Source organism: Battus philenor, unplaced genomic scaffold (assembly GCF_028537555.1).
Source record: "Battus philenor isolate CCGP_79_NKW_IND1 unplaced genomic scaffold, ilBatPhil1.0.hap1 SCAF_5, whole genome shotgun sequence".
NCBI lineage: Eukaryota > Metazoa > Arthropoda > Insecta > Lepidoptera > Papilionidae > Battus > Battus philenor.
This window is the reverse complement of record NW_027181715.1, coordinates 1,666,928-1,681,712: the sequence shown is the minus strand read 5'-3', so window position 1 is coordinate 1,681,712 and position 14,785 is coordinate 1,666,928. Positions and strand designations below refer to the sequence as shown.

The 14,785-nt window shown below is 34.3% G+C and overlaps 1 protein-coding gene across 1 annotated transcript in view; it reads right to left on the bottom strand.

Moving 5' to 3' along the window:
• Positions 1-14,785, bottom strand: part of LOC137929769 (ectin-like) — a 55,371-nt gene that overhangs the window by 26,624 nt on the left and 13,962 nt on the right. The window contains exon 3 of the mRNA XM_068772863.1: positions 10,927-11,005. Within this exon, the coding sequence (XP_068628964.1) occupies positions 10,927-11,005 (79 nt within the window). The remainder of the gene's footprint in view (positions 1-10,926; positions 11,006-14,785) is intronic.

Genomic DNA, 14,785 nt, shown 5'->3' with positions numbered 1-14,785 from the left:
GATGCGCAAACTTAGCTATATGGTCTATCACTCTATGTACATCTAAAGGGGATGGGGGGGGGGGCTGTGCCTTGCAGTGGCCGTCTATAGCAGAATTCCCCAAACTTTTTTGTGTCGTGGACCCCTTGCCATTTTTTTCCGTGTTGGGTAGACCCCCTACTTATCTGATATTGATTTCCTGTAAATTTCTAACTGTAGTGAAGTTTAGTGTATGTTCAAAATGTATTGCGATCACAAAGCGAATACCAACATCATACAACTTACACAATTTTATAAACATATATAATAAATTTTTCACTTTTATGATATATAATGTAAATGTTTTAATATTATAAGATAGTATGATGTAAGTAAATAGGTACTATCAGTGTATGTGTTGAGATCCACTATCGTGGACCCCCATTTTCATTTCATGGACCCCCAAATTTTTTTCGGTGACGTAGACCCCTTGCAGGTTGTCATAGACCCTTAGAGGTCGATATTGACCACTTTGGGAATCACTGGTCTATAGGCTGAAACGACGATTATTTAAAACACTGTATTTTTGTGATTTTTTTTTAAATTTGCTTCTACTGTGCCTCTCTCTCTTATATCGTGTTGTCTCTGTTTATCTTACTCTCACTTGGTTATATTAAGAATTACGATGTGAATTAATATTTTTTTTCTTTTCTCCTGTAAAATAAGTTTTATTACATAACACATTTATTCTGATTTAATAAATTGGAGTCGAAATAGAGATGAAACTATCGATTATCTTAGGTTTATAACATCTTATCGTAGACGTTGGCAAAGACGTTTATTTGGATTGAAGCCAGAAGCGCCCCAATTCTGAATAACATTCTCTAAGGTTGTCATAAAATTTTATTGCATACAGTTACAGACAAGCGCGTGAGATAATAAACTAACCGGAAAATGTGAAGAGCTTATAAAAAGAATGTTATATTATGTCATAGACATGAATCTGAAAAATTCTAAATTATTAAGAAATTTGATTTACAATTAAATTTTCATCTATAATTTTTTTTTTCATACAATCAGATTAAGTTAGGTCCATTAGGTCAAAAAGTTTTTCCATGGAGTCGTTTTTGCAAAACGTGGTAAAGGTGTGATAAAATCCTAAAGCGATCGGTTGTCGGGAGACATAAAGGATTTAGCGTAATCCTATTTCTACTTAAAATCATAAAATTTTCAAATAAAGCAATACTTTAGGAATAGTTATAATAAATATACTGAACTTTAAGTTCAAAAGTACAGACTTTAGTCATAACAAACAAATAACATAAATAATTGTCACAGATTTTAATTAATATATTATAGAGTTTCACTATGACATTAAATATTAGTTACATAAGCCTTTGTACAATGCAGTGATAGTGAATCTACAATTATATGCATGAGTGCACGAAAGTTCGAGGCGGAGAACTCGCAGCCTCGGGCCAAGCGGAACTTCCGATTTATTTATTAAAACTACATGCCAATTAAAACTTTGAATGACTGCACCATGCAAACGGCTGTTTTAAATTAGAAAAGAATAATATGAAACATGTTTATTTACTTTAATAAATTTATAATACAAAATATATACAACGCTTGTTATTCGTGTGTAAGCAGCCTTTATTTATCAAAATTGACTGCAGCTTGTTTACATATATATGGACGAGTCATGAGAAGTGCCGACAAGCAAAAGAGGCAATGCCTACCATAAGCTGTCAGCTCTCTAACAACCTGCTCCGGCTGTCGCGACCCGACTGCGTTTGCTGGCAGGGACCTTATCCGTTCATGGTCTTTTTAACAAAGAGGTGTTTACGTTAGGCGTTACGGATAGTCTTTTGTGTAGAGCGTGTCTGGAGGAGGACAAGACTGCTGCTCACGTACTACTTCAGTATACAGGAGTAGCACCCTACAGGGCTAGCCATCTCCGATCGCCTCTCCGAGATCGCCGGCAACAGTAAGCTTCTGCTGGAATTTCTAGAGGAGTTGGGTTGGTTTGATTAAGACCATGATGCAAATTGAGGGCATCGCCGCTTAGTTGCGGAAACCAGCCCGCTGAGAAAGACAAGCTAGTTTATAAAAAAAAATTCCAACCTCGAAGTTACCTAACGAGCCATTGCGAGGTATATGCTCATGAATTCTATACCATCTCGTATCAGAAAACCACACTACATAGTCCAGAGCATGGCCGTTGGAACCTTAAAGTTTTGGAAGTGAGACCACAGTCCAAAACTTTAAGGTTCCAACGACAGTCAATTACAGAGCTGGACGATCTCCCAAGGTGGACAAACGAGCTTGTTAAAGCCGTCAGAAGACGTTGGATGCTGGTAGGCTTCGGGGGTTTTTAGCGAAGATCTATTTGGGAAGCCGTTCTACAATAAAGGATATTCTACGGCTGATATAATACGGCTTCTGTATGATAGGATAGGCTATGGAAGGTTTAGTTTTAAGTATAATAATAGATTTGATATGCTATCCCACAAAACAGTGACGTGGGTTTCGTGCCATCTTTTCACGAAGATCGGCAACCATTAAAGCAATGTTAATCTTTGACATCGCAGCTCTGAAGATCGAAGGAGTGCTCTTTCTAAACCACTGTCGTAAGTTTTTCAACAAGGATATTGCGATCTTTCTGTTCATCTCACCCTGTATGATAAGTAACTGTAGCTCATATTTTGAGATATCATATGGCCCATATTGCAGCTTTCTTGTTTTTATTTTATATACTGTATTAGGGAGATCGGAAAGTAATGTCGCTTTCTTAAGTTAAATTCACACGACTACATTTTCAACAAGTTTTTATTTCTAATCAACAATATATTCACCTTCGTTAGCAACAACCTTTTGCCATCTAGTATACAAATTTTCAATGTCGGAGCGGTAGAAGTAAATCGGTTTTTCTGGAAAATATATCGACAGAAACAACATTACCTTCCGGTTCCGCTAATATATAAGTGAGATTAAAAACGTAGGTTTATAGTCATCCTATCCTATATTTAGGTTTATGTTAGGCAATTACCACAAGGTCAAAAATCTTTTTTAGTTGTGCATATTTCATCTAAATAAAAAAAACTTAGTGGCTGTCACTTAGATTCGATTATTGAATCAAAATTCGAAAAGTAAAAAAAAGTAAGCCAAATTAAAGGTTAAACAGTTTCTATTTGTGGGTCACTAAATTACACAATACATCTACAATTGAGGTCATATGCAAATTTCTATCGCTTGTTACGATTTGAAACGATTGCTACGTCAGCTGCTACGATGTAGAGGCAAGGCGGTTTTACAAAATGAAAACTGTGTTTCATCGTTACCATGAATAATACTTTTTTTGGTAATATTTTTATTGAAATAATCGATGTACACAGATTATGTAAACATTTATACTCTGTAATAAGTGTAAACATTCCATATTTAAAGCTTTGGAAAAAATCTAAATTTTAATTCGATTTTTAAACGCTCAAATATCAAATCACCGTCATTATCATGTTAGTCAATAGTCGTCTCACTACAAAGATCTCCACGATGATCGGTCTTGAGTTGCCCACATCCTGCGACTTCTCGCGAGTTCAACTATGTCATCCATATCATCAGATGTAAACTGTCTAGCGCCTCGTGGACAGGTCGATTGCACGAACGATGAGATCTGCCCAGTGCCACTTCAGACAACGAGCAAATTTTTGAACTACCTAAACGATCTTGATACTTCTATTATCATATAATTAAATTTAACTTTAACAATTCTGATATGTTTGCCTGTCGTTAGATTACAGATAAAAAGATTTTTCATCTTTAAGGATATTGCAAGTCATGGATGAAATTAAAAATAAAGTATTGCCATTCTATTATTAAATTTTCCCTACTATTTATTCTCGATCGTGTTTTTTAAAAATAAAGTGTGTTTTATTATCTTTTTTATTTTATTAACACTAATTATACCAATACTTATTACATACCTATTTCTACCATGACACGACTCTGTTTCCTGATTGAATGTATGATATATGGTAATTAGAAGGGAATACAGATTAAATTTATAATAATTAAACAAGATAGCATATTGTTATTATGACTAACGCAAAAAATAAGAATTTTTGATCCATTCCTCATCGCATTTTTAAAATTCAAAATAAGTCATTTGACCCTTTATGGTATGTTTAGTGTTAAGCTCATCGTTCGCTCCTGTAATAAAACTAACATTTAATCATTAGAGTAGCAACAGAATTATAAGTTGTCCTTTGGTAGAATTCGAAATTCAAATTCAAATTTTCCGTAATCAGGCAAAGGAGCGTCAGCGCTACCTTTGTCATTAATGCGGGATTTTTAGTCGCACAATGTCGCATTGGACGGGAAAACATTGCGTATTTAAAATCGAAGCGTATTTAAAAGTCAATCATTCGACTGCAATTAAGCGCCTAGGTCTAACTTCTAACTGAACTTCCTGTGCTTGACGGTCTAGGTGACTTACTAACTTTAAGAACTTGTAACTTTAAGACCCCAACAGCAATGTGTCCTGTGCGCTAAGTAGCCTGTACGCAGCCACTACAACTTGCTAATCCTTCTAATCTTTATAGCTGATTATTAATTCTTTTATATACACGATGACCATGGAATATTTTCTAATAAACTAAAAAATATGTGTTCTCATGTTAATAATATATGACGAGTGTAATAACTATTTATTAAAAATAATAATAAAAACTTTAATTACATTATTATGATAAAAAAATACTAATTGTAAGTTATCGTATATTTAATGGAATCAGGTGTTATTTTGCGGAAGTCCATCCTAAGAAAAGGACCAATATATAGCTACTTCCGCTATGTAGCAGTAGTCGTGCAATAAAGTGTACCGCCCCCGCCAGCCTGGTGATCACCGACTCTGTGTTTGGCACTAATCGGTGTAACATTACTTCTGAGGGTGCCCCGTGGAGGGGTGAAATACGTGTTGAGTGATTTAACTGTGTAATTCGCATTGTTTGCCGCATGCGCATTTATCAGCGGGCTGGCGGGTGGTGCACTTTATTGCACGACTACGACTGTATGTGCGGAGGTAGCTATATATTGGTCCTTATCTTACTTATCGTATATTTACATACCTATGCCAATTTTGCATATTAATATAAATAATACATATATATTAATATACGCTTTACTGAAAATTAGGTCAAATGTAAATATTAATATGAAGATGCATTCAGGATTTCGAAATTGCAGAACCTTTTTTTTACTTTTCAGTCGACAGATGCATATTGCAAGAAAAATGCATATGCCCGATATCGTTATGTCGTGGGTCCACCTAGTGGGGATTTACCCACACCGCGATCTCATTAAAGTAACAAGGAATCGCTATTCTTCTTCATATACAAATTCATTATAATTTATTGATTATGACAGCGAAAAAAAAGCAGATCATTTTGTGACTTTATAGCGATGGTAGTAACATGCATGGGATTAGTTACTACGAATAGTGTATATGCGTCACGTCGTGGTCGAGTCTGCTTTGTGAATGTCGATTCTATCGCGCGGTGTCCGCTTTTATGCGTTTATGCGAGAAAAGTGCTAGCGCCATCTGTTGATGCCGTTCGAAACTAGATTCCGACATAAATATTTTTAAATAAATAAACTTAACCAATTACGTGTTTTTATAAATGTATATAAAAGATCGCGTTCCATTCGATACATATTAATTATAATTATTAATACATTTTAATGTATAGTTATATATTAAATAGAAATTAACTAAGACGATTAAAAGTTATAAATCATTTTGCTAGTTATGGAAACGAGTTTTGCGTACTTTGAAATTATAAGTTTGCTTTAAACTAATGTTTCAGTTCTGAACGACGTTGCAGCACTAGTAATGCGAACTAAACTTTATCCTGCAAACTAGTAGAAACGTAAAAGTTGATTCTTTAAGTTTAAAGGATTAAATATATATTCATTAGTAATTAAAAAAACATTTAAGGCTATTACACCTATTTCAAATCACTCTGTATAAATAGATTACTCTGAAATATGTCACTTTTTTCTGTTGTAATGCTAATTATCCGTATATTAAAAACGGATTATTTTACTGTATTATCATTACTCTATTTATTATTTCTGAAACTATTGGTTATAAGCATTTGATGAGGTGTTCTTTCTTCTTTTTAATATACCATCTTGTTACCAAGGTCTGCGACAATCAGGGCTTCAATTTTCATTTTTGACATGTGCGGCTCTGAAAACCAAACGGGTGCGTTTTCCAAGCAACTAGTCTAAGTTTTCCAGCCAGGATATTTTTACTCTACCAACACTTCGTTTTCCGTGAATCTAACTTCATGATGAGGCCAAAAATATTGCAGTTTTATTACTTTTATTATATATAGCACTTTTGATTTTTCTTATATACTACACTAAAACACTGTTTCATTATTAACATTTTCTCTCCAGGATATCCTCAACATTCTCCTTTTTGAATGCTTTAACTTTCTTGCTCATTGATTCTTTAAGGGTCCACAATTCAACGTTGTACAGAACAGGAAAAAACGTAACAGCGTGCAAGACGCATTGGTAGCTCAGTGTTTAACTTTTTAATGGTATATAAGTGACCTAAGCCGACCTAAAAGTATGTTGATAAAGTGTACCACACACTAATTCGTAACAAAACAGCTATAAGCTCTTTTTACTCAGTTAAAATAATTAAGAATTCAATATGATGTTGAAAATGTAAACAAATCAGTAAACATTTATACAATGTATATCAAAGTGAAATTAATAAGTCGATTAAAAGTTATAAATCATTTTGCTAGTTACGAGAGAGAGTCGTGTACTTTCAAATTATAAGTTCGCTTTGAACTAATGTTTCAGTTTCGAACGACGTTGCAGCACTGGTAATGCGATCCAAACTTCGTCCTGTGTAGATTAAAGTAGATATATATAACAGAAACTAAATAGAAGTTAACCAAACTATATAAGACATGCTTATAATTTTATATTAATTATACCCGGCATTTGCTTTACGTGGTCATTGGTAGCCCTGTGGTAAAGGATTGAGACTTTCGCTTTGTCGCGGGTACGATCCGGGATACAATCTTATATTATTCATACTTTGTGCATCTATTATATAGTATTGCCACTGCACACAAACAAATTTTCAGAGAATAGGTAGCGGCTGCGACTCTAGCTATGTCATCGGTCGACCTAGTGGACGGCTCACGCCACATCTATTAGTTCGTAGGCGCCACCCGGCCATCTTTTGACCCTGGTATCCGTCGCGTCGGTTACACAAGCGATGAACCACGCCAACTGCCACTTAAGACCAGCAATTCTTCCAGCAACTACCGACGTTTCGACCTTGGTCTTTCTGCTGATCTAAACATAACTATCTCCATTGCTCTCTGGATGACCATCATGTAATAAATTTAAGAAGTTCACAAAATAAAAGCAATTAAACAACCTGCAATAGTGTGAAAGATTTTTAAGTAATAAGCATTAACTATACAAAAGTGTCTACAAAAGGTAAAGATAAAAAATTAAATTCGTTTATTCAACATTGGAACTTCTAACAAAACTCTTATTGATCGTTAAATTATTATCTAATTATTTTTTAATCTATTTTATTTTTGTATAATATCTCATATTCGATCTGTTGAAATTTCCATCAACAATATGATGTCTTGAGTTTGTAAATGTAATCACAAAACTGTGTAGAACATGATCTTTAGTTCATTTTAGAAAGGCGCTAAAAGATCTTTTTTTACATCTTAATGGGAAGTAAGCTACGCTGTTATATTAGTTGTAAAGTTCACTTCACACATTCTGACCAATGCTCACAACACTTTACTTATCTCTCTACGGTTTCCATACTATGGTTGTCTGGAAGTAATTGCCTCGTGTGATAAGACTGCCCCCTTTGCACTTTTTTCTTAAAAGATAAAATTCATTTAATCAACTTAGGAACTTTTGATAGAACTCTTATTGATGGCCAAAATATATCTATTTCTTTTTTTAATTTACTTTAATTTTTACTCTACTCTGCTTCGCAATGTATTATTGTTGTGGAGAGAAAGCAGGAAGAAACTTCATAACAACACATCGTTTGGTAAATTTTAACACAGATTTGTACATATACACTTTGCACACGATAATAGGTTGCTCTTCAAGGACCAAGAAGACAGAAATACAATTTTTTATATATAATTATTTATTTTTTGGAGCACGTATACGAAGTATTACACGCAGAGTGGTTTTAAAGAGAACAAAACGTCGATAAACCGGTACTTCTACTTCTATGAGGCTTATTAACTAGTGCCATCAAATATGTTTTTAAATAAATTATGATATAACAGTTATATGTATTTACCAACTTTATCTTTAACCCTTTCGTTACCAGCGCCGGAGTTAGCTGGCATTCACCTTGTAATGTGGGCTTATGTGTAGATTCTTGTTTTAAGATTTATCGCAGCCAAATAAATTACTAAGAATTATTCTTACATATATTTTAATTAATATACCAGTAAAATCTTTAAATATGTGACACAGATGAGAAAATTCGAACATCAGCTTTCCGCCGTGCTATGTACACACTTCGCGGCGTACATGCACGGTTCAGTAGCGTCACTTCGGCGGAACGGACTGCGGTAAGGAAAGGGTTAAAAAAAGCCGTATGTTTGTTTAAAACTCCTGTAGCTTCAAGTTGAAAGATGCTTTATAGGGAAGTTCAATCTGGTTCGCGTTTCTTTTAAATTTGGCTCTTCTGACATGTCTATCGAAACGTATGATAGCGGTCACTGTAAATGTTCCTAATTCTTTAATAATATAAATAAAAAATATGTTATCAAGTATATCAAGTATATTTCAAATTAATAATTATCTCATTCAACTTGTACTTCTTGTTGAGTAACAACCCTTAATAACAATGTGTCGTTACCTTTTAGATTCAGACGAGTCTGATTCTAAGACTGCGGTATCTTAACACCATTTTCAAAAGACTTTATTATTAAAGTTGGTTATTAAAGTACAAACTTCTCAAATGAAAGGAAACCAGTACAAGGACGGTACGTGACATCCTCGCGGCAGCGTTCCGCAATTTGATTTTTGTGTATACGAAGTTGTGCTCGTATAAGGAATATTCGTACATTGCTCTATTTAAATTCTGTGTCGTGAAATAACACATCTTTTGAGTACGAGTAGCATTTCAATTCGAAATTCACCCTAACACGTAATATTATTTCAAAAACTATAAAGTTAAAATGAAAAATTTACTTCCCTTTTAACTACACCTGACGCAGATATAATGACTTATTCATTAAATATAGATTTTTAAGCAAGTTAGAATTAATTCCTATAGAAAAGTTAATAATTAGAATATACTACAGTACGTGACGATAAATATTGCACATCGACTTTTGGAATGAGACAATAGGCTAATTTCGGCTTCGTAGACCATTATCTCTGTTGCACGAAATACAACGACTTACGAAAGATCACATAGGTAGTCTGGGACAGAGATAGTACTTTACACGGCCGAAATTAACCAATTGTCTCTTTCCAAAGGTCGACATGAAATTTTTATCGCCGGGTGCTGTAAGTACTGTTGTTTCAATTTTTTATTTTTAACTCCATTTTTCAATTAGTATTATTTAACATTTTTACAATCAACAATAGTTAAATTCTTACATTTCACAAATGTCCTTACTTTAAATTATTAATTGTGGATCTACTAAAAAAATATATATTACTATTTTAAATTAAATTCTTTTAATTGTCATTACAAAAATAATGTTTTAAAATCAAAAATAATGTTTTTCGAAATAAGAGATTTTAAATAGCAAAAAAGCGAATTTGCAGTTGACTTATTTTAAAAACTTTAGTATGTTATTTTCAAATATTTTAGAATAAGACGTAAAAGTATTTTTTTCTAAAGGAGTAATATCTTCGCTTCCGAGAAATAAGCTCTTCCACTGAACGATTCCGTTCCAATAAAAAACCGTTCGATTCTACGATAAAAAGCAAAAGGAAAAGTTGTATGAGAATAATTTTCTAGTTTCCCCTTGAACGATATCCGTTGTGAACTAACCATCCCACATTTCGCCGAATAGACCCGCCTAAGGGACAAGGTCACGCAATATTAAGTGTAACGTGTCAAGGACAGACCGATGCGTTTCCGATATACAGGAATACACGACTTCTGGACCGAACCTTGAGAATAACCAGCCAATGTTAAATGGACCGTATATTAGCAACTTCTTATTCGGCAGGAAGACCTACTTTTGTATGTTTTGCCTCACATAACGTTTGTTTGATATATTGATGCAAAGGTTACATAGCTATCGTAAAATATAAGAATTTATAGAGCAACGTTGTCGGTAGGAGCTTTTTTTCAGAGTTAAAAGTTTTAGAACAAATAGATCTTTTCCTTTATTGGACGAATATATTTTTAGATAGGTACGGTTCTTTTAAAGGTGGGACGAAAAGGACCTTACATTGGCCTCACGTAAGAACATTATTTTTAATCGATTATATAACATCTTTTTTTAAAAAAAGTGTAATTTTGCTTTTTCAGAACGATATTTAAAAAAAAATCGATTCGTCATTGTCGTGTTTTCAGCCCATAGATGCCCGCTGCAATGCATAGGACCTCCTTAAAGATATCTATAGGAGGGATATACCGTAATCGCTAGGCTTGCCTGTTCTCTACCGCTGGACTATCACTGCTAAAGGAGTCGATTATTCATTTCTTATATCTCAGTATTATTTTTACAACGATTTAAGCTTTATTTTTTCGCGGCGAATATACTTGTGTCTTATTCAAAATGATAATAAGGTTATTCTTTAATTTTTACTTTTCTCTTTAAAACATTGCAAGTACAATAGTAATCTTTTGTAAGAGGAATCTGAAGTAGCGCCTTTTATTTTATACCGATGATGTGATGATGTGTACATTGCACTAACCTTTTGCAGAAGCTTGGGTCTGTTGTCCAGCTGTTCAGGTTTTACATCATCTTTCGAGTGGTCGTCGTTCCTCGAATGTCTGAAAAAATTAATCTGATGACGTCACCCATATTTCAATCCACAGAAATTTGAAGAAAAAATCCACAAAAAAAAGAAAATTAAAGTGTAGTTATTTTACGTGTAAAAATTTTCCTAAAATAAAAGTTGCTTAAGTTACTCCTTATTACATTAGCTACCTGCCAGTGTAAGTCTCGTCAAAATGGGTCTTGCCATTTCAGAGATTAGTCGGAACAGACAGACAGACAAAAAATGTATATGTAATTTTGGTAATGTACAGTTTTTTAGGTGTATATACTAATATATTCACGTAGAAAAAAGCGGTTATTTAGAATATTTATTACAAACAAACACTCAAATTTTATTTATTAGTGTAGATTAGATTAAATGCATCTGTTGATGGATATTTAAAAACAAAACACTGATATATAGCTCTCTTCCTAGGTAAATGACTCCATAATTGCATATTACCTCTGCGGAAATTTCCATCACTATCCATTTATTTATCAGTAGATAAAATTCGTTAGTTTTATAAGATGACGTATCTATGCCGTATTAGCCCGACAGAGGCGAAACAAAAAAAATACACAACATATCTTCTTGTTTAGTCATCGACCTTAAGAAGCGTATGTATTGAAAGAAAAATGTCGAGAGAAACAATACAAATATGTCAAATGTCACACGGTCTAATAGTTATTTTATAAAGCAACAGACAAAATTGAAACTATATACACATAGGATACGTAAAAGATATTTTATTTGTGAATTTTTTTCTGGATTAAGTAAATAAAAATAAAAACTTATTTTAAACAGATTATGTGGTCATCCAGAACGACTTGACTCTTATATCAATTAAGCAGCTTTTTGAAAATGGTCATTCATCAACATGTTACTCTTCTATAAAGATTGCCACTATATTCTTGTCTTGCGGTGACGACCACATCGTAGCATCTGACTATTTGTGACTTCGTAATCATCAGGTCAGCCGTTAGACGTACATTGCAAGGATTAAGCCTTCTCCAAAAATCACGACTATAATCGATCTTGCACTCCTGGCATCCAGCTACTTCCTGCGACTTTAACTGTGTCGTCAATCCTACCAGTGGAGGGCCCACGTCACATATATCGGCTCATAGCCGCCCACTGACAACCTTTTAACCCCTATAGCCATCGCATCAGTTACACGAGCTCCGTCCATTGCCGCTTCAGGTGAGCAATTCTTAAATCGCCTTCAGTTAATGGCGTCAGTTTAAGTTAAGGCACCTGTCCCAAAGAAATATATAGGAGGAAGTACCATAATCGCCATACTTTGCAAGCGGTTAGGAGATAACAGTGAGGGTGTTATAGAACGCTCGTTAGTGCCCATGCTCTGGAAACTTGTTTGTGAACAATGGTTGTCCTATGTAATTAATAAACATAGTGTGAAATATAGTAGAAATATATCCCGGGAATCGAAACCGCGACCTATGATCGCAAATCCATGGTCCATAGTTCAGGTTATTAGTCTTTGAGGTTATATGTTACTGGGTATGAATCTTTATTAATACTTAGTTTTGAAAACTAAATAATATACAGGAACGGGATGTGATACTATTTGGAAACCGTAAGTGTTTATATTTAGAATAATTAAACGAAATGAAAGTTAAAATAATGTATGTTTTTGTTTTCATATCTTCATTTCTTTTATTTCTGCTTGAATACACGTGTAAGTACTTAATCAGCATCTGGAACAGTTCGTCCGTGAACTTTCGTTTCCACGTTCCGTTCGTGATTCGATCCGGGGGAAATAAGTTTCTTCAGGACTGAATCGTAAACATTTGGCCTTGAATTGAAATACGATATTCGCGTACCTGCTTTCGGTGCCATTACTGCGAGTACACTGTACATTCTATAACCATATATATTTTTTCGTTTCGCTTCTATTTTTTCGTTGTGTAATTTTTGTGATTTACAACTTATTAAGTATTCCACAGTTTTAGGAGTAGACATTTTGTCTATTCTAGCTAAAATGAAACCCTTACGGTGTTACTTCATCACACTATTCGAAATGCTACATTCGATTACATCATAATTTCAGCAGTAAAACACCCACTGCCCGTTGTAAGCTGCCTTCATAACAATCTTTGAAAGGATAAAGGAAAGTAGGTGCGATACAAAAATAATAGATAAAAAATCGTGATATAGAAATAAGACGTTAGAATAAAATAAATTAAAAAGTATAAGTAGAATTGTTAAAAATACAGATATATGCAGAATAATGAAGCAAAATAAAAAAGTAGCAATGCATAAAGGTCATGTGAAGGAAAAAAAAGTAACAAGTAAGAGAAATTGAGACGGACAGAAAAAGAAAGAGGAAATAATAAGAAAAGAAAGCGAATAAATTATTCAGTAAAAAACTGTCCCTATGTATCCATGACAGGGTTTGCACAAGAGGTCCCCAATAGCGAAGGCCGTTAAAAAGGCACCTGCATCCAGCGTCCTCTGACGACCTGATCAAGGTCGTCTGTCTACTATGCAAGTAATTGTCCTATGATTGCCGGTCTGCAGTCTCCACCCCCAGAACCCTATAAAGACAGCGGCCATCTGTTCTCCAAGCAATGTGGACTATCCATTGTGATATTATGACAAAGTATTATATATTTAAACATCTGTAGTATTATTATTAAAAATAGTTCCGCGACAGACGCTCGGCGTTTCGAATAGCACGTCGCTAGTGTCTACGTTTGACAATGCGATATCCTTTGCAGCGACGTTCTTAAAGTCAAGTCGGATGTGAAACAAGACGGTTGTTTTTTCTTCGTTCAAAGCATGGTCGGAGTTCACTTGTTAACAATTGTGCGATGACACGTAGCTTATATATATTAATGCAATTTGATATCTTCTTCGGACGTATAAACTCGATCTACTAGCGTAGAATAGCAGATCATGTGAAGTGTAAAAGGAATATAATAAAAGACATAGTGAAGAACGAAAGAGAATGTGGAATAAAAATTGACGAACTCATTTTAGCCGAATTTGTAACGTCCCTGCCTCACACAAGATGAACGAAAGGCCCCCAAAAACGGAAGTCATAAAAAAATGTATAAACTTAGCTTTAGTTATCAACAGTTATGACATTATTACAGAGTAAGAGGTCCACAGCATATAGCACGTGGGTCTAGTATCTGCCGCAAGCAGATATACTTTTGTGGCGTCGAAGGCTAAATTATACCTTCAAACTGCTCGTAGCTCAAGGTTTTCATTGTTATATTCACTGCTAAAAATTTAATTATTTATTTATTTTCACTTCGAGCCTCATGGGATCACAGGTGCTCGGCAAACCATGAATGGGATGATTAGAATAATAAATTAACCTTAACCAACAAAATCAATAAACTTTATTAACTCCGTTACTCGAAATGTATTAGAAATCTCTACATAACATAAAATATACAATAATACAGAACAGACGGCAAAAGTTATATTAAATAACTTAGAGCAAAATGTTTCGTCATATGTAGTCGCATAAGAGGAGAGCTTCGAATACTTGATATAAACATATTGGAGAGACCATGCTCTGAGATTAAAATAGATTAAATATTATTTACGTGTACTTAGTATAATGTGAAGCTGGAAGTATGAAAATAACTGTGTATATTGACAAGACCCGTTTCAAGTTTTTGACCTCGTGAAACTCGAAGATCGACACGAGGACCAGTCTCGGACTGTCCACATCTAGTAACAGCAATGTGCCCCGCCCACTACCCAAACGAGCAATTCTTCGAGCTACATCGATAATCTTCGTTCTTTTGCGGTTTTGTAT